This window comes from Oncorhynchus nerka, linkage group LG15 (assembly GCF_034236695.1).
Source record: "Oncorhynchus nerka isolate Pitt River linkage group LG15, Oner_Uvic_2.0, whole genome shotgun sequence".
NCBI lineage: Eukaryota > Metazoa > Chordata > Actinopteri > Salmoniformes > Salmonidae > Oncorhynchus > Oncorhynchus nerka.
In genome coordinates this window covers 98125818-98143287 of record NC_088410.1, presented here as the reverse complement: position 1 = coordinate 98143287, position 17470 = coordinate 98125818, and the positions used below count along the sequence as shown (strand labels likewise).

The window sequence follows — 17470 nt, the reverse complement described above, 5'->3', positions numbered from 1 at the left end:
TGTCATGCCAGGGGATGGTCTGGTTAATATAGCACTGTGTCATGCCAGGGGATGGTCTGGTTAATATAGCACTGTGTCATGCCAGGGGATGGTCTGTGTTAATATAGCACTGTGCAAGGGGATGGTCTGGTTAATATAGCACTGTGTCATGCCAGGGGATGGTCTGGTTAATATAGCACTGTGCCAGGGGATGGTCTGGTTAATATAGCACTGTGTCATGCCAGGGGATGGTCTGGTTAATATAGCACTGTGCCAGGGGATGGTCTGGTTAATATAGCACTGTGTCATGCCAGGGGATGGTCTGGTTAATATAACACTGTGCCAGGGGATGGTCTGGTTAATATAACACTGTGTCATGCCAGGGGATGGTCTGGTTAATATAGCACTGTGCCATGGGATGGTCTGGTTAATATAACACTGTGCCAGGGGATGGTCTGGTTAATATAGCACTGTGTCAGGGGATGGTCTGGTTAATATAGCACTGTGCCAGGGGATGGTCTGGTTAATATAGCACTGTGCCAGGGGATGGTCTGGTTAATATAGCACTGTGCCAGGGGATGGTCTGGTTAATATAGCACTGTACCAGGGGATGGTCTGGTTAATATAACACTGTGCCAGGGGATGGTCTGGTTAATATAGCACCATGCCAGGGGATGGTCTGGTTAATATAGCTCCATGCCAGGGGATGGTCTGGTTAATATAGCTCCATGCCAGGGGATGGTCTGGTTAATATAGCACCATGCCAGGGGATGGTCTGGTTAATATAGCTCCATGCCAGGGGATGGTCTGGTTAATATAGCTCCATGCCAGGGGATGGTCTGTGTGGAAGATTAAGTTGCTGATGTTCTCGCTTTTATAACAGTCAACAGAAAGTGTCTCTTGATTTTCCATTTTGTCATCTTTTCCTGCCTTATCATTCTTTACATACAATACAGAGGGTATTGTGTTTTAATTACCTCTGAACAGCAGGAGGCAGCTTCTAAGGCCTCTCCATTTAGTTGGAATAGACTGTGCGACTCTCCTGCCATTGTTGGGCTAAAGGGCTTTGACACCTCTCACTTGACACGTCAGTGCTAATTGAAGCTGTATCAAGCTTGGCAGCCTTAATGTAGCATTCAGTCATTATAAAGTATTTTTTCTTCTTGGCTTTTGGAAATGAAATATAGTTTCAGACTAAACATTACTCACTCAGTTCCAGGTTGGATGGTTTTTTCAGTGTTTTCAGGTTTCTAAGAATTTAGTGTTGGAATAATAATCTCCCTCATTCCCTCTCCCCCCCCTCTCCCTCCTTCTCTCCCCCTCTCCCTCATTCTCTCCCTCCTTCTCTCCCCCCTTCTCACCCCCCTCCCTCCTTCTCTCCTCATTCCCTCTGCCTCCTTCTCTCCCCCCCTTCCTCCTCTCTCCCCCTCTCCCTCCCCTCCTTCTCTCCCCCCTCTCCCTTCTCTCCCCCTTCCCTCCTTCTCTCTCCCTCTCCTTCTCTCCCCCTTCCCTCCTCTCCCCCTTCCCTCCTCTCTCCCTCCCCTCTCCCTACTTCTCTCTGCCCTGTCCCTTTTCTCCCCCTTCCTCCTTCTCTCTCCCCCTCCCTACTTTTCTCTGCCCTGTCCCTTCTTCTCTGAATTCCCATTCCCTCTCCCTCCTTCTCTCCCCCTCTCCCTCCTTCTCTCCCCCTTCCCTCCTTCTCTCCCCCCCCCTACTTTTCTCTGCCCTGTCCCTTCTTCTCCCCATTCCCATTCCCTCTCCCTCCTCTCTCCCCTCTCCCTCCTCTCTCCCCCACTCCATCCTCCTCTCTCCCCCTTCCTACTTCTCTCTGCCCCGTCCCTTCTTCTCCTCATTCCCTCTCCATCCTTCTCTCGCCCCCTCTGCCTCCCTTCACTCCCTCCCTCCCCAACTCCGCTCTCACAATCACTATAACTGATTAGCATCTCCCAACCCTAAAATGTAACACACAATGAGATGAACATGCTGTCTCAGTAGAAGGGCCTCCGCTCCAGGCCCCCTGACTCCACAGCCGCTATAAAAACATATTGTCATGAATGTCCTGTGAGGATCACAATGGGTCAGATCAGCTTGGCAATGGCTGACAGTAACCAGGCCCACTCAGACAGTACCCAGGCCCACTCAGACAGTAACCAGGCCCTCTCAGAGGGGTGGGGGTTTCTGCTGGATGGACAGCTCACACCCTGTTATAAATTACAGGAGAAGGGACTATTTATTCATCTACAGTATGAACAAAAAGAGATCAGAACATTGCCAGGTTGCAGCTGTGTGTGTAAAGTGGTCTGAATCCTGACCCATAAACAATCAACACGAGGTGTAGGTGAAATGCTCATCTCCCAGACAATCACTAATACGGCTGATTAGCTGTCTTAAGTCAGATATCGAGAAAAGTGAATCTAAGAGGGACCATCATACTACTCTTTTCAAATCACCGTAGTATGCTACTCTCATCACCCCAATGGCAACCGTTGAGGCAGCTGGCTAGTGTTAGGGAAGTGCTCCCGCAGTGGGGATCAAATCAGTGGAAATTTCAAGTGCGCCACGTATAGTTTTTGATAAAACTCAAACTTTCATTAATACACACATACAAGGTACTGAATTAAAGCTACACTCGTTGTGAATCTATCCACCAAGTCAGATTTGTAAAATGCTTTTCGGCGAAAGCATGATAAGCTATTATCTGATACCATGCACCCTCAAAATACTGCAACGTCACCTAACGACAGATTTTGCGTTAGCCGTCGCAAACCAAAACGCTGAAATAAAATATAAAACATTCATTACCTTTGACGAGCTTCTTTCTTGGCACTCCTAGATGTCCCATAAACATCATTTAGAGTCTTTTTTCGATTAAATCGGTCCATATATAGCCTAGATATCGATCTAAGAATACTGTGTGATAAACGGAAAAAAATAGCGTTTCATAACGTAACGTCATTTTTTAAAATTCAAAAAGTCGACGATAAACTTTCACAAAACACTTCGAAATACTTTTGTAATGCAACTTTCGGTATTAGTACACATTAATAAGCGATAAAATTCATCAGGAAGCGATGTAAAATCTTTAGCTGTCCGTGTAGAAAAACATGTCTGAAAAGAGGTCGCCCAACCATCCCGTCGGAGACAGCAGGGAAGGAGTTCCCTTGTTTGGGTTAGACCAAGAATCAATTGCGAATCAAATTACATGACTCTAGACACCCTGTGGAAGCTGTAGGCAATGTAAACTCGGCTCTATTTAATTCGGTTCACTTTGAACAATTCCCTGTAGTCGCGGAAGGATATATTTTTCCATTTTCAGTGAACAGATTTCCCTGCACTTTTCGATGAAACGCCTGTTCTGTTAATGCCACAGCCGTGATTTAAACAGTTTTGTAAACGTCTGAGTGTTTTCTATCCACACATAGTAATCATATGCATATACTATATTCCTGGCATGAATAGCAGGGTGCTGAAATATTGCGCGATTTTTAACAAAAAGCTGCGAAAATTCGCATCATCCTTAACAGGATCTTCCTATCTTCCAGAGGGAACAACAAGAGACGACGGGAAAGGGGAGACTCGTTTCAGACAATCAGAGCTATTCAGCTTCCATCTTCCTAAGGAGGGCTGGTTCCGACAGAGATAAACACACGTAAATACATTCATGATTTATTATTCCAGTTTCAAAAATGCTCTTTTAGACATTAAATGTACTATGCATTATGTGGGCTGAATGCTGTAACAACACAGAATAACATTATGGTAGTTGACTGTCCACGTATTAAGCATCATTTATTCGCATCACTTTACTAAAATATTTCAGTTGTTCTGTATTTTACATTTGTTTTATTTGATGACTTTATTATTTCATTCCAAGTCATCATCTCGTCTCTTATAGAGCTGCTGTCTGACAAAAAAAAGCACTATTTTAGTAGATCTTCAAAGTAAATAAGGCATGCTACTATGACTGCTGAATACCAACTATCAATCACTTAGATCATGTATTTTCATGTGGAGATACCTCGCGAAGCAACAGCTGCTCTCTATTCCTCTCCATCGTGCTGTTCTTCTGTCTCTTCTCTCCGTCTCCATGTCTGCACCACGCCGACTGAACAAGTAGGCACGCAATGGATTATGGTCATTGTAGTTAATTACCACATATTCTGCGTCAAACTATGTAGAAATATTGGCCTGTTGGAGACTGTCACGACTTCCTCCGAAGGTGGCTCCTCTTCCTGTTCGGGCGGCGCTCGGCGGTCGTCATCACCGGTCTACTAGCTGCCACAGAAGGTGGCTCCTCTCCCTGTTCGGGCGGCGCTCGGCGGTCGTCGTCACCGGTCTACTAGCTGCCACAGAAGGTGGCTCCTCTCCCTGTTCGGGCGGCGCTCTACTAGCTGCTGCCACAGAAGGTGGCTCCTCTCCCTGTTCGGGCGGCGCTCGGCGGTCTACTAGCTGCCACAGAAGGTGGCACCGCCGGCGGTCGTCTACTAGCTGCCACAGAAGGTGGCTCCTCTCCCTGTTCGGGCGGCGCTCGGCGGTCGTCGTCACCGGTCTACTAGCTGCCACAGAAGGTGGCTCCTCTTCCTGTTCGGGCGGCGCTCGGCGGTCGTCGTCACCGGTCTACTAGCTGCCACAGAAGGTGGCTCCTCTTCCTGTTCGGGCGGCACTCGCTCGGCGGCTGCCACAGAAGGTGGCGTCACCGGTCTACTAGCTGCCACAGAAGGTGGCTCCTCTCCCTGTTCGGGCGGCTCTCGGCGGTCGTCGTCACCGGTCTACTAGCTGCCACCGATCCTTTTCTTTTGGTTATGTCTGGTTTGTGTTTCACCTGGTTTCATGTTGGTTAACTAGGGGGTATTTAATCTCGACATTTCCTTTGGGTTTTTGTGCAGAATTGTTTTCGTTTGACTGTCAGTTAGTTTTGGGTTGTGTTTTCTTAAGTTCATGTTTAACAGGTGGTTTTTCCCTGGACTGTATCTGATTGGAGTTTTGTGGCTACTTTGTAGTCCGGTGTCTTGTTATTTTGAACTTGTTTAATAAAACGCCCTTTTCCTTCGGAACTTGTATAATAAAACGCCCTTTTCCTTCGGAACTTGTGTAATAAAACGCCCTTTTCCTTCGGAACTTGTTTAATAAAACGCCCTTTTCCATCGGAACTTGTTTAATAAAACGCCCCTTTCCTTCGGAACTTGTGTAATAAAACGCCCTTTCCATCGGAACTTGTTTAATAAAACGCCCTTTTCCATCGGAACTTGTTTCTCCTGCGCCTGACTCCACATCTCCTTGGGGAGATCTGACAGAAGCTTCAATTCCCTACTATATCACACAGTTCGGGCTTGATCTAATTTATCTCTAGAGAAACTGCGCATTGTGTGCACACAGAAAAAACTAATAATAATTTAACCGTGGTCGGTGAGTTGGTTGTTTAAAAAAAACGGGGCAAAAATTAACATAATTGAAGGTTAAACTGCTCATGTCACTTTAACCACCATCCAAGTAAATCAAATCTGGGTTCAGTTAGTATTTGTTTTCTTTCAAACACTTTAGCGATTCTTGCTAGAGCAAGTGTGGCCCGGCGAAACAAAATAGTCCCCCAAAAAATGCCACTCCCACCTATCTGACACCACAAACAGACTCAATAAAGTGCAGATCATTTTTTGAACTGAAAACAGATAGTATTTCAAACTGGATCTCTATAGAAGAGCTGTGGGTCATACTGAACCCATTGCATCACACATCAATCATCAGGGCCATGTTCTCATCTCAAATGTATTCTAGGCCTTACATGATATCTATTAGACCAATACACATTCACATACAATACATATAGATCAGCATCTAGAACAGAAAACTGAACTGACTTCTGGGATCAGTATAGAAGATGGTAGAGAGACAGTGGAGGAGGAGAGGTAGAGACAGTGGAGGAGAAGAGGAAGAGGTAGAGAGACAGTGGAGGAGAAGAGGAAGAGGTAGAGAGACAGTGGAGGAGAAGAGGAAGAGGAAGAGACAGTGGAAGAGGAGAAGAGGTAGAGAGACAGTGGAAGAGACAGTGGTGGAGAAGAGGAAGAGGAAGAGACAGTGGAGGAGAAGAGGAAGAGGTAGAGAGACAGTGGAGGAGAAGAGGAAGAGACAGTGGAGGAGAAGAGGAAGAGGTAGAGAGACAGTGGAGGAGAAGAGGAAGAGGAAGAGACAGTGGAGGAGAAGAGGAAGAGGAAGAGACAGTGGAGGAGAAGAGGAAGAGACAGAAGAGACAGTGGAGGAGAAGAGGAAGAGGAGAGAGAAGAGACAGTGGAGGAGAAGAGGGAGAGGGACAGTGGAGGAGGAGAGGAAGAGGAAGAGGAAGGACAGTGGAGGGAGAAGAGGAAGAGAGAGAGAGTGGAGGAGGAGAGGAAGAGAGACAGTGGAGGAGGAGAGGAAGAGAGACAGTGGAGGAGGAGAGGAAGAGAGACAGTGGAGGAGAGAGGAAGAGGAAGAGAGAGTGGAGGAGAAGAGGAAGAGAGAGTGGAGGAGAAGAGGAAGAAGAGACAGTGGAGGAGGAGAGGAAGAGACAGTGGAGGAGGAGGAGAGAGAGGGAGGAGAGAGAAGAGGAAGAGACAGTGGAGGAGAAGAGGAAGAGGTAGAGAGAGTGGAGGAGAAGAGGAAGAGAGAGAAGTGGAGGAGAGAGTGGAGGAGAGGAAGAGAAGAGGAGAAGAGGAAGAGAAGAGACAGTGGAGGAGAAGAGGAAGAGGAAGAGACAGTGGAGGAGAAGAGGAAGAGAGACAGTGGAGGAGAAGAGGAAGAGACAGTGGAGGAGAAGAGGAAGAGAGAGATACAGTGGAGGAGAAGAGGAAGAGGAGAGACAGTGGAGGAGAAGAGGAAGAGGAAGAGACAGTGGAGGAGAGAGAAGAGGAAGAGGAGAGAGTGGAGGAGAAGAGGAAGAGGACAGTGGAGGAGAAGAGGAGAGGAAGAGACAGTGGAGGAGAAGAGGAAGAGGAAGAGACAGTGGAGGAGAAGAGGAAGAGGAAGAGACAGTGGAGGAGAAGAGGAAGAGACAGTGGAGGAGAAGAGGAAGAGGAAGAGACAGTGGAGGAGAAGAGGAAGAGGAAGAGACAGTGGAGGAGAAGAGGAAGAGGAGGAGGAGAGGAAGAGAGTGGAGAAGAGAAGAGGAAGAGAGGAGGAGAAGAGGAAGAGACAGTGGAGGAGAAGAGGAAGAGACAGTGGAGGGAAGAGGAAGAGGAAGAGACAGTGGAGGAGAAGAGGAAGAGGAAGAGACAGTGGAGGAGAAGAGGAAGAGACAGTGGAGGAGAAGAGGAAGAGACAGTGGAGGAGAAGAGGAAGAGGAAGAGACAGTGGAGGAGAAGAGGAAGAGGAAGAGACAGTGGAGGAGAAGAGGAAGAGACAGTGGAGGAGAAGAGGAAGAGGTAGAAGAGACAGTGGAGGAGAGGAAGAGGAAGACAGTGGAGGAGAAGAGAAGGAAGAAGTGGAGGAAAGAGGAAGAGGAAGAGACAGTGGAGGAGAAGAGGAGGAGAGACAGAAGAGTGGAGGAGAAGAGGAAGAGACAGTGGAGGAGAAGAGGAAGAGGACAGTGGAGGAGAAGAGGAAGAGACAGTGGAGGAGGAGAAGAGGAAGAGGAAGAGACAGTGGAGGAGAAGAGGAAGAGACAGTGGAGGAGGAGAAGGTGGAGGAGAAGAGGAAGAGAGGAGAGAGGAAGGTGGAGGAGAAGAGGAAGAGGAGAGAGACAGTGGAGGAGAAGAGGAAGAGGAAGAGACAGTGGAGGAGAAGAAGGGAAGAGACAGTGGAGGAGAAGAAGAGGTAGAGAGAGTGGAGGAGAAGAGAAGGGGAAGAGACAGTGGAGGAGGAGAAGAGGAAGAGGAAGAGACAGTGGAGGAGAAGAGGAAGAGACAGTGGAGGAGAAGAGGAAGAGGAAGAGACAGTGGAGGAGAAGAGGAAGAGAGACAGTGGAGGAGAGAGGAAGAGGAAGAGACAGTGGAGGAGAAGAGGAAGAGGAGAGAGACAGTGGAGGAGAAGAGGAAGAAGACAGTGGAGGAAGAGAGAAGAGACAGTGGAGGAGAAGAGGAAGAGACAGTGGAGGAAGAGACAGTGGAGGAGAGAGGAAGAGACAGTGGAGAGACAGTGGAGGAGAGAAGAGGAAGAGACAGAGGAAGAGACAGTGGAGGAAGAGGAAGAGACAGTGGAGGAGAAGAGGAAGGAGGACAGTGGAGGAGAAGAGGAAGAGGAAGAGACAGTGGAGGAGAAGAGGAAGAGGTGGACAGTGGAGGAGAAGAGGAAGAGGAAGAGACAGTGGAGGAGAGAGGAAGAGACAGTGGAGGAGAAGGAAGAAGAGACAGGGAGGAGAAGAGGAAGAGGAGAGACAGTGGAGGAGAGAGGAGAGGAAGAGGAAGAGAGGAAGAGACAGTGGAGGAGAAGAGGAAGAGGAAGAGAGAAGAGGAGGAGAGAGGAGAAGAGGAAGAGACAGTGGAGGAGAAGAGGAAGAGACAGTGGAGAGGAAGAGGAAGAGACAGTGGAGGAGAAGAGGAAGAGGAAGAGACAGTGGAGGAGAGAGGAAGAGGGAGGAGAGACAGTGGAGGAGAAGAGGAAGAGGAGAGACAGTGGAGGAGGAAGAGGAAGAGACAGTGGAGGAGGAGAAGAGGAAGAGACAGTGGAGGAGAGAGGAAGAGACAGTGGAGGAGAAGAGGAAGACAGTGGAGGAGGAGAGAGGAAGAGAGACAGAGGAGAAGAGAAGAGGAAGAGTGGAGGAGAGAGGAGTGGAGGAGGAGAAGAGGAAGAGACAGTGGAGGAGAAGAGGAAGAGGAAGAGACAGTGGAGGAGAAGAGGAAGAGGAGAGACAGTGGAGGAGAAGAGGAAGAGACAGTGGAGGAGAAGAGGAAGAGACAGTGGAGGAGAAGAGGAAGAGTGGAGGAGAAGAGGAAGAGGAGTGGAGGAGAAGGGAAGAGACAGTGGAGGAAGAGAGAGGAAGAGACAGTGGAGGAGAAGAGGAAGAGACAGTGGAGGAGAAGAGGAAGAGGTAGAGAGACAGTGGAGGAGAAGAGGAAGAGGTAGAGACAGTGGAGGAGAAGAGGAAGAGGAAGAGACAGTGGAGGAGAAGAGGAAGAGGAGAAGGGAAGAGAGACAGTGGAGGAGAAGAGGAAGAGGAGAGACAGTGGAGGAGAAGAGGAAGAGACAGTGGAGGAGAGAGGAAGAGACAGTGGAGGAGAGAGGAAGAGGTGGAGGAGAGACAGTGGAGGAGAAGAGACAGAGGAGAGAGGAGAAGAGACAGTGGAGGAGAAGAGGAAGAGACAGTGGAGAGAAGAGTGGAGGAGAAGAGGAAGAGAGAGTGGAGGAGAAGAGAGAGGAGAGACAGTGGAGGAGAAGAGGAGAGGTAGAAGAGACAGTGGAGGAGAAGAGGAAGAGACAGTGGAGGAGAAGAGGAAGAGACAGTGGAGGAGAAGAGGAAGAGAAGAGACAGTGGAGGAGAAGAGGAAGAGAGGAGGAAGAGGAAGAGACAGTGGAGGAGAAGAGGAAGAGACAGTGGAGGAGAAGAGGAAGAGGAAGAGACAGTGGAGGAGAAGAGGAAGAGACAGTGGGAGGAGAAGAAGAGGAAGAGAGGAAGAGACAGTGGAGGAGAGGAAGAGGAGAAGAGGAAGAGGAGACAGTGGAGGAGAAGAGGAGAGAGACAGTGGAGGAGAGAGGAAGAGGAGGAGGAGGAGGAAGAGGAAGAGACAGTGGAGGAGAAGAGGAAGAGGAAGAGACAGTGGAGGAGAAGAGGAAGAGACAGAAGAGACAGTGGAGGAGAAGAGGAAGAGACAGTGGAGGAGAAGAGGAAGAGACAGTGGAGGAGAAGAGGAAGAGACAGTGGAGGAGAAGAGGAAGAGGAAGAGACAGTGGAGGAGAAGAGGAAGAGGAAGAGACAGTGGAGGAGAAGAGGAAGAGACAGTGGAGGAGAAGAGGAAGAGGTAGAGAGACAGTGGAGGACGAGAGGAAGAGAGAGTGGAGGGGGAGAGGAAGAGACAGTGGAGGAGAAGAGGAAGAGGAAGAGACAGTGGAGGAGAAGAGGAAGAGGAAGACAGTGGAGGAGAAGAGGAAGAGGAAGAGACAGTGGAGGAGAAGAGGAAGAGACAGTGGAGGAGAAGAGGAAGAGGAAGAGACAGTGGAGGAGAAGAGGAAGAGACAGTGGAGGTAAAGAGGAAGAGGAAGAGACAGTGGAGGAGAAGAGGAAGAGGAAGAGACAGTGGAGGAGAAGAGGAAGAGACAGTGGAGGAGAAGAGGAAGAGACAGTGGAGGAGAAGAGGAAGAGACAGTGGAGGAGAAGAGGAAGAGACAGTGGAGGAGAAGAGGAAGAGAAGAGACAGTGGAGGAGAAGAGGAAGAGGAAGAGGAAGAGACAGTGGAGGAGAAGAGGAAGAGACAGTGGAGGAGAAGAGGAGAAGAGAGAGAAGAGACAGTGGAGGAGAAGAGGAAGAGGAAGAGACAGTGGAGGAGAAGAGGAAGAGGTAGAGAGACAGTGGAGGAGAAGAGGAAGAGGAAGAGACAGTGGAGGAGAAGAAGAGGAAGAGACAGTGGAGGAGGAGAAGGGGAAGAGACAGTGGAGGAGGAGAAGAGGAAGAGGAAGAGACAGTGGAGGAGAAGAGGAAGAGACAGTGGAGGAGAAGAGGAAGAGGAAGAGACAGTGGAGGAGAAGAGGGAGAGAGACAGTGGAGGAGGAGAGGAAGAGGAAGAGACAGTGGAGGAGGAGAAGAGGAAGAGGTAGAGAGACAGTGGAGGAGAAGAGGAAGAGACAGTGGAGGAGAAGAGGAAGAGACAGTGGAGGAGAAGAGGGAGAGAGACAGTGGAGGAGGAGAGGAAGAGAGACAGTGGAGGAGGAGAGGAAGAGAGACAGTGGAGGAAGAGAGGAAGAGACAGTGGAGGAGAAGAGGAAGAGACAGTGGAGGAGAAGAGGAAGAGGTAGAGCGAGTGGAGGAGAAGAGGAAGAGGTAGAGAGAGTGGAGGAGAAGAGGAAGAGGTAGAGAGAGTGGAGGAGAAGAGGAAGAGGAAGAGACAGTGGAGGAGAAGAGGAAGAGGTAGAGAGAGTGGAGGAGAAGAGGAAGAGACAGTGGAGGAGAAGAGGAAGAGGTAGAGAGAGTGGAGGAGAAGAGGAAGAGGAAGAGACAGTGGAGGAGAAGAGGAAGAGGTAGAGAGAGTGGAGGAGAAGAGGAAGAGACAGTGGAGGAGAAGAGGAAGAGGTAGAGAGAGTGGAGGAGAAGAGGAAGAGGAAGAGACAGTGGAGGAGAAGAGGAAGAGGTAGAGAGACAGTGGAGGAGGAGAGGAAGAGAGAGTGGAGGAGAAGAGGAAGAGGTAGAGAGAGAGTGGAGGAGAAGAGGAAGAGGTAGAGAGACAGTGGAGGAGAAGAGGAAGAGGTAGAGAGACAGTGGAGGAGGAGAGGAAGAGAGAGTGGAGGAGAAGAGGAAGAGTTAGAGAGACAGTGGAGGAGAAGAGAGAGAGTGGAGGGGGAGAGGAAGAGACAGTGGAGGAGAAGAGGAAGAGACAGTGGAGGAGAAGAGGAAGAGACAGTGGAGGAGAAGAGGAAGAGACAGTGGAGGAGAAGAGGAAGAGACAGTGGAGAAGAGGAAGAGACAGTGGAGGAGAAGAGGAAGAGACAGTGGAGGAGAAGAGGAAGAGACAGTGGAGGAGAAGAGGAAGAGACAGTGGAGGAGAAGAGGAAGAGGTAGAGAGACAGTGGAGGAGGAGAGGAAGAGAGAGTGGAGGAGAAGAGGAAGAGTTAGAGAGACAGTGGAGGAGAAGAGAGAGAGAGTGGAGGGGGAGAGGAAGAGACAGTGGAGGAGAAGAGGAAGAGACAGTGGAGGAGAAGAGGAAGAGGTAGAGAGACAGTGGAGGAGAGAGAAAGAGAGAGGGAGGAGAAGAGGAAGAGGTAGAGAGAGAGGGAGGAGAAGAGGAAGAGGTAGAGAGACAGTGGAGGAGAAGAGGAAGAGGTAGAGAGACAGTGGAGGAGAAGAGGAAGAGACAGTGGAGGAGAAGAGGAAGAGTTAGAGAGACAGTGGAGGAGAAGAGAGAGAGTGGAGAGAGGGGAGAGGAAGAGACAGTGGAGGAGAAGAGGAAGAGACAGTGGAGGAGAAGAGGAAGAGACAGTGGAGGAGAAGAGGAAGAGACAGTGGAGGAGAAGAGGAAGAGACAGTGGAGAAGAGGAAGAGACAGTGGAGGAGAAGAGGAAGAGACAGTGGAGGAGAAGAGGAAGAGACAGTGGAGGAGAAGAGGAAGAGACAGTGGAGGAGAAGAGGAAGAGGTAGAGAGACAGTGGAGGAGGAGAGGAAGAGAGAGGAGGAGAAGAGGAAGAGAGAGAGACAGTGGAGGAGAAGAGAGAGAGAGTGGAGGGGGAGAGGAAGAGACAGTGGAGGAGAAGAGGAAGAGACAGTGGAGGAGAAGAGGAATAGACAGTGGAGGAGAAGAGGAAGAGACAGTGGAGGAGAAGAGGAAGAGACAGTGGAGGAGAAGAGGAAGAGACAGTGGAGGAGAAGAGGAAGAGACAGTGGAGGAGAAGAGGAAGAGACAGTGGAGGAGAATAGGAAGAGACAGTGGAGGAGAAGAGGAAGAGGAAGAGACAGTGGAGGAGAAGAGGAAGAGACAGTGGAGGAGAAGAGGAAGAGGAAGAGACAGTGGAGGAGAAGAGGAAGAGACAGTGGAGAAGAGGAAGAGACAGTGGAGGAGAAGAGGAAGAGACAGTGGAGGAGAAGAGGAAGAGACAGTGGAGGAGAAGAGGAAGAGGAAGAGACAGTGGAGGAGAAGAGGAAGAGGAAGAGACAGTGGAGGAGAAGAGGAAGAGAGACATTATTTATCTATATCTCCCTCTCTTTCCCTCCCTATCCTGCCCTGCCACGCTCTCCCTCCCTTTCCCTCTACCTCTACTCTCCCCCCTCCATCCCTGCCTCCTCTTCTCTCTCTCCTCTCTTCTCTCTATCTATCCCTGCCTTTCTCCAAACTCAAATTCGTAGAATGTATTAGCTACTTTACCCATAAAACAACACAGAATATTATGTTGTGGGTCAACTGTAATCTTTTAGGATTAAAATAAAATATGTAGCCCACATTATCTTCATTACAAATACAAATAGACGGCCAACAATTGGAAAAAATATCTATTAAAATGTAATTTTGCATGATGTTTTGAAAGCGTTTATTTTAGGTCATATTAATCGAAGTAACAGATGTCTTAATTTGCATAACGGTTTTAATTAAATGCACAAAGAGACAAATTAATTGGATGTACAACAACAATTTCCAAGTACCCCTCCTGAGGGGATATGAAAAAAGAAAATAAGCATTTTGAGTTTTAAAATCGTATTGGAAAAAAGGGCAGTATTTAAGAATTCAATTTCCAAAACAGTCTTTTGCTGATCTCAATAGGTAATCAGATTTTGATACAATACATATATACTGTATCTTGTCTAGCCTGGCCATAGATTGAGTAAGAAAATATATTGTTTCCTGTCTAGCCTGGCTCTAGATATAGTAAGACAATATATTGTATCCTGTCTAGCCTGGCCATAGATTGAGTAAGAAAATATATTGTTTCCTGTCTAGCCTGGCTCTAGATATAGTAAGACAATATATTGTATCCTGTCTAGCCTGGCCATAGATATAGTAAGACCATATATTGTATCCTGTCTAGCCTGGCCATAGATTGAGTAAGAAAATATATTGTTTCCTGTCTAGCCTGGCCATAGATATAGTAAGACAATATATTGTATCATGTCTAGCCTGGCCATAGATATAGTAAGACAATATATTGTATCCTGTCTAGCCTGGCCATAGATATAGTAAGACAATATATTGTATCCTGTCTAGCCTGGCTCTAGATATAGTAAGACAATATATTGTTTCCTGTCTAGCCTGGCCATAGATATAGTAAGACAATATATTGTTTCCTGTCTAGCCTGGCTCTAGATATAGTAAGACAATATATTGTATCCTGTCTAGCCTGGCTCTAGATATAGTAAGACAATATATTGTTTCCTGTCTAGCCTGGCTCTAGATATAGTAAGACAATATATTGTATCCTGTCTAGCCTGGCTCTAGATATAGTAAGACAATATATTGTATCCTGTCTAGCCTGGCCATAGATATAGTAAGAACATATATTGTATCGTGTTTAGCCTGGCTCTAGATTTATCTCCGATAACTCTTATGGTCATTGTTACAGATGCACATCTTAATTTGACTCTGCTTCTCACAGCAGGAAAATAATCCTGCAGCAATAGCAAATGTGAATTATTATGTGGACAGCTGTAGATTCCCTGTACCACACTAGATAACTGTTAACTAGTCATGACTTTAGTTTCTCTGTACAACCATGCTAGATAACTCCATTCATCCCCCTCTCCTCTCCTCTCCTCTCCTCTCCTCTCCTCTCCTCTCCTCTCCTCTCCTCTCCTCTCCTCTCCTCTCCTCTCCTCCATCCCTCTCTCTCCCCTCCATCCCTCTCCTATCTTATCCTCTCACCTCCTCTCCTCTCCTCTCTCCTCCATTCCTCTCCTCTCCTCTCCCCTCCTCTCCTCTCCCCACCTCTCCTCTCCTCTCCACTCCCTCCTCTCCTCCTCTCCTCTCCTCCTCTCCTCTCCTCTCCCTCTCCTCTCCTCTCCTCTCTCCCTCTCCTCTCCTCTCCTCTCCACTCCCCTCCTCTCCTCTCCTCCTTCCCTTTCTCCTTTCCCCTCCATCTCCTCTCCTCCTCTCCTCTCCTCCATCCTCTCTCCTCTCCTCTCCTCTGTCTCATCAGAGAAAACAGATTGTTATAATAGATGTAGTGGTTCTTACCCTCTGTTGGTTACATTGGCCTTCTTCAAGTGAACGTAGCTGGTTGGGAAGATCCCCTGGGAAAAGAAAGAAGAAAACCACAGCTATTAACTAACACTCAACACTACTGCTGAGAGAGAGAGACAGAGAGAGACAGAGAGAGACAGAGAGAGACAGAGAGAGAGAGAGAGACAGAGAGAGAGACAGAGAGAGAGACAGAGAGAGAGAGAGAGATATGATGGTTTGATGAAGAATGCAAAAATCTAAGAAAGAAATTGAGAAACCTGTCCAACCAAAAACATAGAGACCCGGAAAACCGAGTCTACGCCTTCACTATGGTGAATCACTAAAACAATACAGAAATACACTACGGAAAAAGAAGGAACAGCATGTCAGAAATCAGCTCAATGTAATTGAAGAATCCATAGACTCTAACCACTTCTGGGAAAATTGGAAAACACTAAACAAACAACAACACGAAGAATTATCTATCCAAAATGGAGATGTCTGGGTTAACCACTTCTCCAATCTTTTTGGTTCTATAACAAAGAACAAACAGCAAAAACATATACATGATCAAATACAGATCTTAGAATCAACTATTAAAGACTCCCAGAACCCACTGGATTCTCCAATTACATTGAATGAGTTACAGGACAAAATAAAAACCCTCCAACCCAAAAAGGCCTGTGGTGTTGATGGTATCCTCAATGAAATGATCAAATATACAGACAACAAATTCCAATTGGCTATACTAAAACTCTTTAACATCATCCTTAGCTCTGGCATCTTCCCCAATATTTGGAACCAAGGACTGATCACCCCAATCCACAAAAATGGAGACAAATTTGACCCCAATAACTACCGTGGAATATGTGTCAACAGTAACCTTGGGAAAATCCTCTGCATTATTATTAACAGCAGACTCGTACATTTCCTCAATGAAAACAATGTACTGAGCAAATGTCAAATTGGCTTTTTACCAAATTACCGTACAACAGACCATGTATTCACCCTACACACCCTAATTGACAACCAAACAAACCAAAACAAAAGGCAAAGTCTTCTCATGCTTTGTTGATTTCAAAAAAGCCTTCGACTCAATTTGGCATGAGGGTCTGCTATACAAACTGATGGAAAGTGGTGTTGGGGGTAAAACATACGACATCATAAAATCCATGTACACAAACAACAAGTGTGCGGTTAAAATTGGCAAAAAACACACAAATTTCTTCACACAGGGTCGTGGGGTTAGACAGGGATGCAGCTTAAGCCCCACCCTCTTCAACATATATATATCAACGAACTGGCGCGGGCACTAGAAAAGTCTGCAGCACCCGGCCTCCCCTGCTAGAATCCGAAGTCAAATGTCTGCTGTTTGCTGATGATCTGGTACTTCTGTCACCTAATTGACATATCAATTAGGATCTGGCTAAAAATACTTGAATCAGTCATAGAGCCCATTGCCCTTTATGGTTGTAAGGTCTGGGGTCAGCTCACCAACCAAGACTTCACAAAATGGGACAAACACCAAATTGAGACTCTGCACGCAGAATTCTGCAAAAATATCCTCCGTGTACAACGTAGAACACCAAATAATGCATGCAGAGCAGAATTAGGCCGATACCCACTAATTATCAAAATCCAGAAAAGAGCTGTTAAATTCTATAACCACCTAAAAAGAAGCGATTCCCAAACCTTCCACAACAAAGCCATCACCTACAGAGAGATGAACCTGGAGAAGAGTCCCCTAAGCAAGCTGGTTCTGGGGCTCTGTTCACAAACACACCCTACAGAGTCACAGGACTCCAAATCATGAGAAAACAAAAAGATAATTACTTGACACATTGGAAAGAATTAACAAAAAAACAGAGCAAACTAGAATGCTATTTGGCCCTAAGCAGAGAGGACACCGTGGCAGAATACCTGACCACTGTGACTGACCCAAAATTAAGGAAAGCTTTGACTATGTAAAGACTCAGCGAGCATAGCCTTGCTATTGAGAAAGGCCGCCGTAGGCAGACATGGCTCTCAAGAGAAGACAGGCTATGTGCTCACTGCCCACAAAATGAGGTGGAAACTGAGCTGCACTTCCTAACCTCCTGCCCAATGTATGACCATATTAGAGACACATATTTCCCTCAGATTACACAGATCCACAAAGAATTCGAAAACAAGTCCAATTTTGAAAAACTCCCCTATCTACTGGGTGAAATTCCACAGTGTGCCATCACAGCAGCAAGATTTGTGACCTGTTGCCACGAGAAAAGGGCAACCAGTGAAGAACACGCACCATTGTAAATACAACCCATATCTATGCTTATTTATTTTATCTTGTGTCCTTTACCATTTGTACATTGTTAAAACACTGTATATATATATATAATATGACATTTGTAATGTCTTTATTGTTTTGATACTTCTGTATGTGTGATGTCTACTGTTAATTTTTATTGTTTATTTCACTTTATATATTATCTACCTCACTTGCTTTGGCAATGTTAACACATGTTTCCCATGCCAATAAAGCCCTTGAATTGAATTGAATTGAAAATTGACAGAGAGAGAGAGAGAGAGAGACAGAGAGAGAGACAGAGAGAGAGACAGAGAGAGAGAGACAGAGAGAGAGAGACAGAGAGAGAGACAGAGAGAGAGACAGAGAGAGAGACAGAGAGAGAGAGACAGAGAGAGAGACAGAGAGAGAGACAGAGAGAGAGAGACAGAGAGAGAGACAGAGA

At 47.2% G+C, this 17470-nt stretch overlaps 1 protein-coding gene across 1 annotated transcript in view; it reads right to left on the bottom strand.

The window, feature by feature from the left end:
- Positions 1-17470, bottom strand: part of LOC115127406 (dedicator of cytokinesis protein 3-like) — a 311415-nt gene that overhangs the window by 233472 nt on the left and 60473 nt on the right. The window contains 1 exon segment of the mRNA XM_065000744.1: positions 14754-14809. Coding sequence (XP_064856816.1) covers positions 14754-14809 — 56 coding nt within the window.